This window comes from Chanos chanos, chromosome 8 (genome assembly GCF_902362185.1).
Source record: "Chanos chanos chromosome 8, fChaCha1.1, whole genome shotgun sequence".
NCBI lineage: Eukaryota > Metazoa > Chordata > Actinopteri > Gonorynchiformes > Chanidae > Chanos > Chanos chanos.
Window position 1 is genome coordinate 16,887,639 of NC_044502.1, and position 14,586 is coordinate 16,902,224.

Below are 14,586 nucleotides of genomic sequence, written 5' to 3' on the forward strand. Positions count from 1 at the left end.
CATCCATACTGTGTTTTTCGGTGTTGACAGCATAATGTTTTTCAGTAATATTTAATTTTCTACATTATAGTATGTAAAACATTTAACATGAAGGTGACAATATTTTGGTTTTCAAAAAAAAAGAGGAGGGGGGGTGCCTACCCTCTCCTAACTTACTGGGAAATGTAGGCCTAAGTGTATGTCACTTTTGGTTCATGTCGTTGTGCATGTAAGGCTGATGCTTGACAATGCAATGTGAAACTGTATCTGTACGTAACTGCTGCAATACATAGCCGGCTAGTCTTTAATAAGACAAATAACTGCTAGCATAATAACAGTGGCAAGATGATCTTTTTTCTTTCCGTTCAAGATTTGGGTGGCGTTGCCGCTTTCTTAAGATCTCTTGGCTGTTGCTGCGGTGTTAACGATAATGAATGAGATGCAGTTTAACCAATGTTTATGGCATGATAGAGTGCATGACCGTACATTGGTGGCGTGCGAGGACCTAAAAAATAGGTCAAAACAATGCAAATACACACACAATGAATGGCTACTGTGGAAAGCAAAAGCCACATCCCGGAAATTTCTGGCGATTTAGAAATCCCGGTCGGGCGCATGTTTTAAATCCAAAAAAGAGGACATGTCCGGGAAAAAGAGGACGTATGGTCACCCTATTTAAGATGGTAAATCGCAACAAACTGTTTCCAGCACACGATGCAGACGAGGCAACCAAGTCAAAGAGGAAAATTTAATACTTCTTTTAACCACTAGATGACGCGCCACGAGGCCACGTGATCTGATCGAGACGTTTGTCAGATACAGTTTAATAGGGGTGAGCTCCTGCGTGTTTATGGTGTAGGCCAATGTATGGCGTCCTCTTCGCAAATCTGAAATGACAAGTTCGGTGTCTGAAAGTGTGCTAATCAGCGCACTAAGAGATTTCATCTCGACTGGAAGGAGTTTGCTAGAAATTGCAGAACAAGGGATCACACAAGGTAGTGTTTGTGTTTACAGTTCGCTTCAGTTTAGCTTCCTGCTGTAAGCGAATTAAGGTAGCTCTAGACAGGTAGGTAACTAAGTGAACTCTAGGCTGGTTACTCATCTAAGGATACAGATTTGTTTCCGACTTGGAAACTTCGTTAGGTGAACACTGTCTTACCTAACTTGTGTGTACCAGCGTGGCAAAAATAGCTAATTAGCACATTTATATTTAGTTGAGGATGTCAGTACATTAACCTGTCGAACTTAACCAACCTGTCTGCTCTGTGGCTTTATGACACTGGTCACAGACGACTCTCAAGATGCCGTGGCCAGCAAACTTAATGTGCTGTTTGGGATAATCGCAGCGGGAGCAGGTTTCTACAACAGGTGAGTAGTTAACTGTCCGTTTAAATGAATGGCACAGGTCTGTATCAGAGTATCAACGGGTGTTTGTACAAAGTACTATGATAATGCATTCAATCCCAGAACTTTTATCTTATTTTTATTTTTTATAGCATGCATAACTGTCTCCCCTTTTCAGTTTGTCTGTTAAGAAAAGGAGTGAAGCTGAGGAAATATGGAAGAATTACTATCAGTAAGTGTACTTAAATAGATAAATATTTAGTTTTAGGACAAAGTTTGTTTACTTTGGTGATTAAGGTTTTTCTCTCTCTGATCTCTCTTTTTTTCTCTCCCTCCCTCCTGTAGCCATGGGGAGGTCAGGGACCTCGTTGAAGATTTTTTGCAGTTGGAGGTCTGTGTTGCCTTGTGTCTTCTGTTACTATAATTCACCAAATACGTATTAAAATTAATATTTAAAATGGTTCAGGCCTGTGAGCTTTGAGATATGAGGATGTAGAATAGTGTCTGTTTAATCAGGTCTGTGTTCGTAATGATTGATTTTGGTTTTGGTACTTCTGATGATTTTTGGATCTGTTTCAGACAGACTGGGTCTGTGTCCTTAGTGATTGGTTCTGGTTTCAATTCTTGATGATTTTTGGATCTGTGTTTCAGACGGACTGGGACGGTTTTCTGAACCGATTGGACACACAGCTGCAGATGAATGACAAAATTCTCGCAAACTCACCCACTGCAAACACCCTCAGTCCAGACATCCCGCTGGTTGACGTCAAAAAGGGAGAGTGAGTCTCAGAACGGGCCAATCAAAACTCCTTCTGTTCTGCTGTGGTCATTACAAAACACAAAATCAAAGTCCATGTTTTCAACAGTGCAAACAGTTTTCACATTCTATGGTCCTGGTGCATAATTGACAGGTTATATTTCTGGAGATCTAGACTCTCTCTTGTTCATTACAAGACATGACTGTGTCTGGTTGTGTGTTTGTGTGTGTGTGTGTGGTTCTTCTGTGGTGATTTTTATACTATTTTGCAGGCAGGTCTTTTTGGGTCAATATTTTGGAAAAGGGGAGAAGCTGTTGTTAGTCCTGCTCCGACATTTTGCTTGACTACCATGACGAGACCACTTGTCAGAGCTGAAGGAGAACAAGGTGAAAATTCAGAAGGAGAAATGACCTCTGTTTCTTTCTTGGACTTAAAGCCCTTAAGCCTTAATTGTTGTTCTCTGGAAATAAAACCAACCCCACCTTTTAACTGCACAGTAACCTTATCTAAGATTTTTACGGCTGATGTCTGATAAAGCATAATATAGTGAAAAGCTAACGTAGAAAATAAAGTGAAAACAAATCTACACAGAGGTGAAAAGGTCTCCCTTCTAAGAGCCAGCAGGGTACCCTTCACATATTTTTTTTTTCTGTTGGCACAATAAAACATTGCTTTTCTGCTATAGAAAGTAATCGATGCAGCTAATGTTAAATAAACCATTCTCTTAGAGATTCAGTAAGTTAAACCAGACAAATAAACGAAATCTCTTTGCCCCTCAGAATCTTCTAGAAGCTCAGTCAGTCAGAGTGGTGGTGGTCTCGTACGGATCTTTGGATGGAGCTCGGTTTTGGCTCTCTCAGACCAGCTACGACTTTCACATGCTGCACGACACCGAGAGAAAGGTAAAAGGGCTTAAACAAACACACACACACACACGCACACAGAGTCTGGGATGCTGAGTAGGCTGAAACATTAGTCCTTGGCGCCTTCTTTTTTTTTTTTTTAATAACTTGGCCAAAATGAGATGCACTGTTTCTCTCAGTGAATCTCTATAAATATACATATTCGCTAAGGATTTGGTCTGAATTGAAAAGATTATTTTGTTTCAGTGGTGATCAGCTGGTGAAATAAAGGATAAATAAACATAAAGGTTTTCTTAGAGATTTTTTGTTGTTGACTTATGCTTTGTCACATGATAGTAGCATCAGTGAATGTTCCTATTTGACTGTCTACTTGCTGCCGTAGCACTTTTAGATGGGTGACTTTGTTGGAAAGCCATTCATAAAAGTCTCATTTTAACGTTTGTGTTGTTTTTTTGGGCTTCGTAGATATACAGAGCATTTGGTTTGGGATCGTCTTTCGCCAAAGTCGCCAAGTTTGACTCTCTGCTTCGGTACTCTGAGTACCCCGTGGCGAACCGAGAATTCCCCGATGTTCCTTCACAGTTTATCGACAATGTGTTTCAGGTAATCTTGACAAGCACGATAAAATGTGGATGTAGAATTTGCACTGTCAGTTTATATTTCAATCCCAAACTCCCAAAACTGTTTGTATGAAAGACAGTGACTTCATAAACCAAGAATTCTGTGGTTTTACCTCGACATTGGTCATTTTGTGGCTCAGTATTTCATTAACCATTAACTGAAAATGAATAATCCTCCAGAATGTAAAATGTCTGGAATTTAGAGTTTGCAAATATTTCAGCTATTCAAAGGCTGTACTGACTTAAAGGAAAAATAGTTTCCAGTATTAAAAAAAAAATCTCATGTTTCTTTTTGTTTCAGATGGGCGGTAACTTTGTCGTTGATGAGAGAGGAAAAGTGATCTTCGCTCATCCATGTAAAAATCCTTTAGACAGACCAACAGCTAAAGAGATAGCAGCAGCCATTTCCCTCTCCTCTAACCTGTAAAACTACACCACAAAAGACAGCAGGCAACGCTGGGTCAAATATGTATTTTAAAGGAATATAGAAATGAGAGGATTCGTTCCAATACACTTACTGACCCCCATTCTTTATCTTCATGAAAAGGCCTGAACTGACCAAATCTGTGCCTTATAAATTTCCATAGAGATGATAATCATTAGCATACTAAAACTCAGAAATTAGTGATATGCCCCAAATCTACACCTGTAGAGCTATTTAAAGGTAAAAAACACAATTGCAAAACAATGCGTAATCAGTGAATCGTTTCTTTCTATGGCATTATGACCCAACCTCTTAACTCTTGTATAGTAGACTACATACTTCAGCATGTCTTTGACTAGGGCATACTTTTAAGCAGGGTCCAGGTGAGGGGTCAAAGGACGAGGCCTGTGATTATTCTTTTCCTGTAGATGGATATTTGACCCAGCTCTACTATGCTGGCTTCACAGAGGAAGATCTCCCGCGGGTTGTGCAAATGATGGTAGGATTCAAACTCATAGCCTTATGATGAGTCCTGTCTGATGTGAACCCACAACCTTCTGGAACTTTCTTCTTCTCTGTGAAGTTGGCAGAAATCTCTTATGTACACATAGACACACAGAGTTACTGTAGTTTATGAATCAACGAAACTTGTTAACTATATACAGTGTACACATACATGAAACACAAATGATGTGATATAATTCATATAATATTTTGCATCATACCATTGTAGCCTTGCAATCTTTAACTAATAAATTACTTCTGTTTAATCTGGCATTGACAATACGGTCTCCACTTCCAAGCTGTAACAACCTGCCGTGCCAAGGTTGTTACAGCTGCAAATATACAAATTCCCGTGCATTTAAAAAAAAAGTCATTCAGACGCGACTCGTTGCTAACAGCAATACGACTAGAAAACGAATTCCTCCGTGAACCTTTTTCTTCAGTCACAATCACTTGGCCTGAGATTTGCGTGTGCGTTTGCTTGATTTTTCTTTTATATACAGAAGTCTTTAGCAAAGATCACAAATAACAGCTTTTTCAGTCTTCTCTCAACAAAAATATGTATACTTTTAAGACCAGTAAATAGCTGCATTTTCATAGACTCAAATCTGTCATAATCTCATAATCTTGATATATAAAAGCAACAATCAAAAAACGTACAACTTGATATCAGTGATTTTTTTTTTGTGGGTCAAATGTGCCCCGCTTACAGTACAGAGCGCTGGAAGGGTAAAATTGTCATAGTTTAGATGTCAAATTCGCATAGGTAGTACATGCGTCGATCGCAATAGTTATCCCACCAGTCTCCGTCATCTGATGACATCGCCACACAATTTTCCCTTTTCCCTCCGTCTGGCTGACTGGAAAGAAAATGTTTTCGCCACTGGAAATAAGTGACACGCGTACTGTCGTCGAACAGGTACAGTCCCTCGGATCGCAGGTCGTTAATTCCGAGCCAGACTGGCCAGTTTCCGGGATGGAAAGCGTTACGGACGTACTCTGCCAAAGCCTCTTGCTCTTTTCTGTCTCTTGGCATCGCCATCCTCCCTCCACGCTCCTGGCATTGTTGCGAGGCTCCCGCGTACGTCTCATACGTACGGTAGACAAGGAAACACTTGTAGCTCATTCGCCGGCCTTTCTGGCAACCTGTGCAGAGAACACAACGCAACACGTACATACCAACAGGCTTTGCTAATGCTCTCTCAAAGTTCTGCAGAGCTCTTTCCTTTAAACTAACCTGTTTTTAGAACAGCAATTTAAACCCAGAATTTCTTAACGTGCTAAACATTGTTGCCGCTAACTTCTAAGTAAAAACTCAACTCCACTCAGAAGTACACTCATTTTAATTAGCCGACGTTTGAGAAAGGCCAAACTAAACCAGTCTATCAGGTCTATTGAGCCATGGACTTCCAAACAACCCTGGATTTAGAATTATCCAGCATATTTCAGCGTGAACGCCTACTGTGAGGACTGTAGAAGAAGACAGGAATTTGCAGAGAGAAAGGAGAAAGAGGACTATGCATACCTTCCAAACGTCCGATCTCTTTGCGGTTCTGTTTGCTGAAGAGGGACACTTGTTGTATGGTGTCCTCCAGGTCGGCGAGTTTGCCGTCGAGACGCGAGATTCTGTCCAGAAGCTGAGTGACCTTCACATCCAGAGTGTAATGACCCACGTTCAGTCTGTGAATGGCTTGGTCCATGGCGGCTAATCTGGACACTATGAATAAACACACACGCAGGGGGAAACATGGTGTAATTAGAGGTATGCACCATGAAAGGTTCTTTGTGCTTTTTTTTTTTTTTTTTATGGTTTATTGGTTTTTGAAAACTCGCATCTCCTTAATTAAAGCATCTGTCCATCAGTCATCCATCCATTCATCAGTGATGATCGCAATGTCTTATTAAAACATGAAAAACAAGTAGTCCATCCTTCCATCGGTGATGTTTTCAGTGTGTTATTTAAGCGTGAAAAACAAGCAGTCCATCCATCCAAGCATTCATTCATCTATCCATCCGCCATCTCTTTTGCCCAGTATTAATTTCGTCGACGAAAACTGACGAAAACGAGACGATAGCTAAATAAAAATGCACATTTGAAAATAAAAAATGTGACGAAATATATCACAACTTTCGTTGATGATTACTAAGGAAAGGATAATGTCACAGAGAGAGGAATGGACAAGCAATTTCAACCTTAAACATTTTAACTAACCTGAACTTGGCAACCAGCCAAAAGTCCCATAATGTACGATAATTTGATCATTTTGTGACACTTAGTATTAGTAGTAGTAATCAGGATAGGCTATATCATTTTAATTCATTTCCCCACAGGATAGTAAATTATGGATCTTACGTCGTGTTTACGCATCTCTTCTCACACTCTTTCCAGCCAATCACTCTTGTTGTGATGATTAACTCAAGAGCACGAATGTCGTTAACTTAACCATTGATCAAATCTTCTTTACAAATCAGAAGTTTGGGGTATTTTATACTGACTGTAGTAACTTACGGGACAGTTCTATATTTACCCAGTGCAATGCAATTATGTTATAATATTACAAGTTAAATGAGCTCGTCAAATGAGCGCCCGCTCATATGAAGAGTGTTTGCACTAGATATAGCTTACTGTTGCATCCACGTGAAAACAGCAAAAAAAAAAAGTTTGTCTTTAAACAATGTGGCTTGTCAGCGGTGTCAAAAAGTCCTTCATCTCAGTGAGCAAGTGTTTTCTGAAATTATATATTTACACGTATTTGTTCTCTTAGCTATAACTCGCGTGCGATAATTTCCATCAAAATACTTCAAACCTCAAGAGGCAACCGAAGACGCGCCACCAAGAAATGATAAAAAAAAGTAAGAGTTCTATCAGAATCAACTTGAAGGCTTGTTAGCTAGAAGCAGACGGCTATGTTTTCTTGTTCACTTGACTTGGTAACGTTACTTGCGCATACCTATAGCAAGCCTAAGAATATCTGTGTGCTTCATGAAATCACCGTTATGATTTGATTTAAAAAAAAAAATGCAAATTGATGAAAATGTGACTAAAATTTGTGTAGTTTTCGTTTACTAAAACTAGACTAAAACTAATAATGATCAAATGACAAAAATATGACAAAAACGAATTTAGTCAAAAGACTAAAACTAAGACTAAATCAAAATCACCTGCCAAAATTAACACTGCCTATGTCAGCTCTGTAGAGGTGGAGATGCAAGTGCAAGTGGTGTCGTACAGGTGGTGGACTCATTGAGAAACATACAAACATAATTTGTTGTTTTTGTGAATGAGTCTTAGCAGTTCAGTGCTAAATTGAGAGAACTTACAGACGTAGTTGTAAGTGGTTTCAAAATCAGAAACTGCGACTGTGGGTTCTGGTTCTGATGGTTCGTCTCCTCTTGGCTCCACATCAGTCTCTTTGCTCTACAGGATACACAAAGACTGACCTCAGAGTTTTTGTTTTCGGTCTGTTACCATGGTTACCAACACAGGCATCATTCACTATTTCTTTTCTTTTCTTTTTCTGTATTTCTGATTATATTCAACATGAATCAGATTAAAATTTCAAAAAAATACTCAACACGGGAAACTGTAGTCTTCTTGGCTGAAAAAAAGTCAGATTAAATGACACGAATTGACAAAAGAGTGCTTTGGTCCCTTTTTTGTGAAACAAATTAATTAGATGAATAATTCACCAATATTAAATGCTCCTTACTGTGTTCCCTACAGCAATATGGTTATGTAAACATTGACTACATCTAGTAATATACTGTTAATATAAGTAATCACCTATTAATAAATCAAGTGTTTTAAGAAAGTCCTCAGACAATATCCACAACAGACTCTGAAGGTAAAGATGTACTGGATTAAAAATGCTTTAAGAGTTACTGTCACTGAGCCCCGTCGATATTGCTGTCTGAGTTTGAGTTTACTTCTGTCAGATCCTGTGTATCGCATATCATCCTTGATAAATTTTCCTCTGCCTCTCACCTGATCCACTGTGGCATTGAAAACATCTCCACGCAGCGCCTCCTGCTCCAAACTGTTCACTTCAGTGTCCAACAAATAACTTACACACAGCACAGCAGCGAAGAGCACTGCTTTCTCCATTGTCCCTATGACCAGATTTATATCCGATAGTGTCTTGACCCTCTCCCTCTTTGTCTGTCTCTCTCTCTTCTGTCCTCAGCAAGTTTCTCCAACAACAGGAAATTTCTCTGCCACCTCCTACTTCCACAATTTGTGTCAACAGTGCACTTTTCTGAAGGCTCTTTCTTCTCTCTCTCTCTGAGACACTGTGTTCGTTCCCTTCTGCTTTAATGGCCTCGTTAGGACCACATGAGAAGCAGAGCTCTATGGAAAACGGGAGCGTTCACGTAATCCCGCAGACAGGGCTGAGGGAACGTGTGAATGACAGAGCGTGACTCTACCAGTTGAAGTCATTCCACAAATCAGGAATTTCCATCAGATCTCCTTAGGAATGTGTCTGTAGCCTGTTCCACACTCGGCACAATCTGGAGCTGAATTTGGGGTGTTAGGGAGGAGCTAGGACTCCATGAATGCGGTGGATTACGTAACTGGGCTAATTTTGTTAATTTTTCCCAGATGAGCTTGACTAGACATCTTTTGTACCATGTATTGCCCCCTGCATTGCCATTTAATGTCAGCAAATTACTTGATTTGTCAGTTGAATCTGAGCTCCATAGTTAGAGAACTCACTGAGAAAACCTACATAACAGAGCATATATGATTTAATAATTGAATTGATGGTGAGTATACTGACTCTTGAGAAATGTTTCACCTAACAGCTGGGAGTCAAGATGTTTCTATCTCCAGACGTTATTCATTATGTTTATACTACTCATCACTGTCTATTCTTGCCTCTGTACTTTCCTTAATCAGCATATTCCACACACTTACTGTTCCTTGTCACCACGACAACAGCTGATGTCGATGCATTCTATGTTGACTCTCTCTATCTTCTTCCTGGGTCATATGATGTATGACGCATATATTATGTTGTGCTGTTGAGTTCAGATTGAGAGAATTCAGATATACCAGTTCCACTTAGAATGAAACTCCTGAAAGTTGAAGTGAGCTTTTGCAGTTGGCAGGAGCAGATGACCAGACCTGGAAGGGACTGAGTCATTTTTGTCTCTTCTAACAGTCAAGAAAGGAACACCACAGTCATCATGGAATTTAAAAACATCTGCTAACCTCACACAGACGGCGGAGAATTCTTCAAAATGTTTAATGACCTCATTTTCCTGCCTGCCTGTCTGTCCGTCTGTGTGAACCCTTCCAATGACATTTCCCAGTTTCTCTGCTGCCCCCTAGAGTCCAAACATATAATGCACCACAAAACTGCTGACAATTGTCAAGTACCACAGCTTTTATTGTTATTATTTTGTATTATTGATCTAAAAGTGATGAGTACCACCGCTGTGTCATATCTGTACTCAGAGTATCCCTGTGACTGGTCTGGTCACATTCTACAGAACTGTCTCCTTTCCTTGTACACTGGTCACCTTAAAGGATGCTTAACTGAAAGAGCTACACACTGTATAACGTTATTCTATTCCACAATACTTGTGACAAGACCAGAGGTCCACTAAAGAAAAATGAGATGAAGCCAGTGATTTCAAAATTTCTCAAATAAAAACAAAAGACTGGAATGGTGATATCTTCAAATATGGCACACGGGATACAAAGCGTAGCGTCTGTATAAAAAAGTCTAAACAGCTGTTGCAACATTGTAGTGTAAAAGTTGTGTAAAATGAAACATGCTTAAAATCGTGCTAATCTAAAGCACTCCAGTTAAGCTCAACTGATTACATATACATTCTATTGGCTGAGCACTAGCAAAAGGTCTGTCAACATGTGCAACAGGGTACAGAGAATGGCAGTTTGAGAAGAAAGACATCTCAGAGAGAAAAACTGAGAGAAAGAGAGAGTGAGTGAGAGATACGGGTTTGTGATAATTAACTAGGGCAGGGATAAAAGCACTGATAAATATAATGTGTGTTGTGTAGTGTTGGTGCTGAAACGGATAAAAACAAAAGGTGCTTTAGAGTGGGATGGATCCGTATCTCCCCAGGACAGCTGTCAGTCATTACCAGTTGTCCAAGAAATCAAAACCAGTCTTCAGGATGCTGTTGCTCGTGTTGAACTGCAAACACATTGGAGAAGAATATTTTTACATTTGAATTTGCTTAGTTTAACAACATAAATGACACCCACAAACACATAAAGAATGTGTGTGTGTGCGCACATGTGTGTATGTGTATATGTATATGTGTGTGCGTGTCTTACCTGCAGGAAGGTAGGATTGGAGACAGGGGAAGTCTCTGGCCTCTCAGTCTTCTCGTCTTTGGGAGAAGTCACCATGCCGGCCGGCGACCTGGAGCTCAACTCCGGACTGAACAGATCGTCCACAGGGCTGACCGAGGGGAGGGTGCTTTGCGACCGCTCCCAACCGGCCACAGAGGATGACACGCTGACCGCAGCAGGGGCAGCGGCCGGGGTCCCGCTGATGGCCACGGGGGTGATGGTAACAGGCACGGGGGGAGGAGGAGCGTGGGGTTTGCTGAGCCTCTGTTTGACAGGACGGGGGTGCTCTTCTGGACCAGACTCCTGCCTGAGGTACGAGGGGAGTGGTTTCTCCCCTTTCTCCATAGACTTGATCTGGCTGGGAGTCAGCGACTGGAATTCGGATTTCTCACCCTCCAGTCTAGATCTTTCCGCGCTGATTTTCCAGAAGGAGGACTCTTCTTCGCGCCTGACTGCACTATCACCGGCAGATGCCTTGGGACCGGGTGTGCCCTTGGAGAGCTGGGGCCCCTGGGAGGTTTTGGTGGGTTTGGAGTCAGACAGAGATGAGGAGACGCCTTGTTCAGAGGCTCCAGAGGTCAGGCTGAAGTCCATCTGACTCTGGGGAGAGAACATGAAAGTGTATGGCTTGATATCAGTGAGGTGTTCAATCTTTTGTCTTTGGCAAAATAAAAAGGAATGAAAAAAAAGGAGTAGCCCATTTCTGTCCCTCCCAAAGGAAAAACAAAGTAGTGGAAAAACAATTTTCTGAATCATTTAATCACACACAGAAGAACAAGTTACAAAACCAATCAAAGAAGCCCCATGTATAACAATACAGTTACTATACATTACTATACAGTTATCAAAAGATCGTCTAACCCATTAAAAATATCGGTATTAAAAGATACTGAATGAAGTGCACCAGATGAAATCACAGCCATACGGCACGCTAAGACACGACAGTCAAACAAACCTTGGTTTCCCAAGAAAAAGGCGCAGAGTGTTCATCTTGCCAGGTGATGTCCTAAAATTCATACGAAAAACAATCGTTAACAGAGACAGCGAAAACATTTAAAGTTGCCTGAACAATCAGTATTATCCTATCTAAGACATAGGCTGTGACACTGAACAAACAAAAACTATTTAAGACATTCTCACCAATTTGTACGGATATTTGGGGGGAAAAAACATCACTGTCTTTGAAGTCACCTAGAGTACCTAGCTAATGAAAACAATTTAAGCTTTTTTCATTTACGAACAGTTTTTTGAAGATTGTTTCAGCCATTTCCGTCAACTGCGGGACACACCACATACTTTAACAACTGAGTGACAGCTGAGGGTCAGCTGAATGGGGGGATTATGGTTCTCATTGTCCCCTAACATTTGTAAACACTGCCGGCGTTTAGTTCTCAGTTAGCTGAAAAATCAAAGCTAATAACGAAAGATAGCTAAAACCCATTCAGTATTGGTATAACGATAGCAATAACAACCTCTTCTCCAAAATGGACGATTTTTTGGCCGGTTTGAATGAGAAGTTTCGGGTAACAGATGACTTCGTCTCGGTCCACTCTGTGCATTGCATATCGAGCCCGGATCTGTGGGTCCATCATTGCGTTATCTATGGCGATATCCTGTTCGTTTGGTGTCATTTTATCCCACGAGGACCCATGTTTCTCTTTAACTTTTTCTCTCTCTTGCATTATTTTCCTGGCCATAGAATTAATAGAGGAAAAATACTCAAACTTCTTCGCCTCCATCATCCTGTCGGCCGACGGCTCTGCCAAAGCTGCAGCAGCCATTTTCTGACCAGCTGGAAAATACGTGTGACGTCAAAGGGGCGAGGCACATGAATACCTCTGTGATGTGTTCGCAAACATCGGAACTGCGCATCATGTCCGACAATTTCACGCACAATTGCAGTCCAGCTCGCGAAATGTGTGCAATGTTCACAATCCAATTATTTTAACGTTATATTTCAATTACTTGCCAATAAAACAATACCTACAATTTTCTTCACTACTTTACTGGATAAACGCAAAGTTCATAAGATGAGGATTTTCATTAGGCTACGTTTCAATAAAGTACTGGAATTTGACCATTTCTGTGACAAAATCCTCGTTTTATGATGCTTTCTTTTGGTAAACCAATATTTTCTCATGATTATTGTTGTTTTTGTTTACATTAATAACACAGGTTTCTATAAGTGTATTGACGAGTCACCATCGTGGAATGACCACACAAATAATTTTACACAGTTTAAAACATTACAACATTTCGTTTTGTCGTGCGAGGAAAAGATTACACATCATTCAGAAACCATGTGCCGCCTACAAACAGTTTTTATTTAAAGTGTCTCCTCGTTTTTCACCAGTCGAACGTTCAGAAAATTGTTTAGCCTATTTGGGAATTCACCGTCGTCATGTCATACATTCACAGTAAGTCACTATGGTGCATTTCCACTTTGCTATGGAAAATTTGAGTTTTTGCTGAAATATTTTTTCAATGAAAAAAAAACATTTGAGGTTTTAACAAAATCTAAAATAACGGTTATGAGCTCATACATTAGTGAGGGTAAAGTTTCCCGTAAACTGTGTGGCTAGGGTTTCCTTAAACAGATAGTCTGCAGACTGCCCTTCCTTTGGTGTTCATATGGGAATAATAACAAAAAAGCCATAAACAAAAATAATTAAGATTTTTCATGGTCCTCAAATCCTCATAGTCTATGTTTTGCATTGTTTAGGGTGGCCCTGTGTTTGTAGGCGGACAGTTCTTTGTGGCTGTAGAGCTCTGTGGTGTGTGTGTTTGTGTGCGTGTGTATGTTCGTGTGTGTGTGTGTGTTTTCAGAGGGGTTGTTTCTTGAGCAGATTAGATTATTTAGAGATTCAAAGCCAAGGCAACACAGAAAAACAAGATTAAAAGAAAAGGCAGCAGGGGAGAAAAGTCTGATTTAAACTGTGGCTAAATTCTAAACCAGAAAATCTTTTTTTTTCTTTCATATGAAAGAAAGGGCCACGAACATCATGTCCAAGTCACACATTGTTCGAGATGTTATGTTGTCAATTTAATTTAATTTCAGTTTGGCGTAAGGTACCAATTGGGTGTGCATACATGTAAAAGACTGGTTCATTTTGTTGTTCTGAACCCAGATTCCATTCCTCCGCATTTGCTTTAGATCAAGCTCATTCTTTAAAGGTTACTGGGCTGAACAGAGGAACCCCAGTTCCCGTGTTTCAGTGGCGGAGAGGGAAGTGTGGAAAGGGGGGGGGGGGGGGGGGTAGAGGTAAGAGAGACATCACAGTGATTGCTAGGCTGTTGGTTTTGAGCCTGTACACAATAGCTCCACATTACATAGTTTCTCTTCAAATTATATGCAACAGCCTTAAACGAAAAAGCTTAAGGGAAGTAGGCAGAACAGAATCAGTGCGAGTTTTAACTCTGTTAAATAACAGATGTCGCAAATAGGGTCCTTGCTGCTTTGGAGAAACCTCTCTCTGTTAGTATATTCACACTGTAAACCTTTTGTGAAACTTATGTGTATCTACCTTATTCATTAGGAGGTATTAATAAAATACAGCTCTTTGTCTATCCACGAATAAAAAGATGAAATGTTTTTATTTTCCGTGCTGACGAGAAGATCTGTGATTTCTTAACCTTTCTTACTGTCACAATTTTTACACACAGAACGTCCTTGTTGATCACAAATCATACCTACTGAATTCAGATTATATTACCTGCAAATGAGTCACTAATACTGCTTTCGTTTTCACGTGGCCAAAGACTGTACAGG

At 40.3% G+C, this 14,586-nt stretch overlaps 3 protein-coding genes across 3 annotated transcripts; 1 reads left to right on the forward strand and 2 right to left on the reverse strand.

The window, feature by feature from the left end:
- Window positions 1–796: 796 nt before the first annotated feature.
- selenol (selenoprotein L) lies at window positions 797–4,763 on the forward strand. Its single transcript, XM_030781005.1, has 9 exons — window positions 797–974; window positions 1,269–1,347; window positions 1,502–1,555; window positions 1,669–1,714; window positions 1,975–2,102; window positions 2,353–2,467; window positions 2,861–2,983; window positions 3,410–3,547; window positions 3,866–4,763. The coding sequence occupies exons 1-9, from the start codon at window positions 872–874 to the stop codon at window positions 3,989–3,991; spliced, it is 912 nt and encodes a 303-aa protein (XP_030636865.1). The 5' UTR covers window positions 797–871; the 3' UTR covers window positions 3,992–4,763.
- A 474-nt stretch (window positions 4,764–5,237) lies between these two features.
- clec11a (C-type lectin domain containing 11A) lies at window positions 5,238–8,597 on the reverse strand. The gene is made up of 4 exons (XM_030782942.1): window positions 8,478–8,597; window positions 7,814–7,910; window positions 6,018–6,209; window positions 5,238–5,638 (listed from the first exon to the last, which is right to left on the reverse strand). Exons 1-4 carry the CDS (start codon window positions 8,595–8,597, stop codon window positions 5,238–5,240), a joined length of 810 nt encoding a protein of 269 aa, XP_030638802.1.
- Window positions 8,598–9,906: 1,309 nt separating this feature from the next.
- c8h1orf198 (chromosome 8 C1orf198 homolog) lies at window positions 9,907–12,607 on the reverse strand. The gene is made up of 4 exons (XM_030781006.1): window positions 12,290–12,607; window positions 11,773–11,823; window positions 10,800–11,417; window positions 9,907–10,656 (listed from the first exon to the last, which is right to left on the reverse strand). Exons 1-4 carry the CDS (start codon window positions 12,596–12,598, stop codon window positions 10,600–10,602), a joined length of 1,035 nt encoding a protein of 344 aa, XP_030636866.1. The 5' UTR covers window positions 12,599–12,607; the 3' UTR covers window positions 9,907–10,599.
- Between the last annotated feature and the right edge of the window lie 1,979 nt (window positions 12,608–14,586).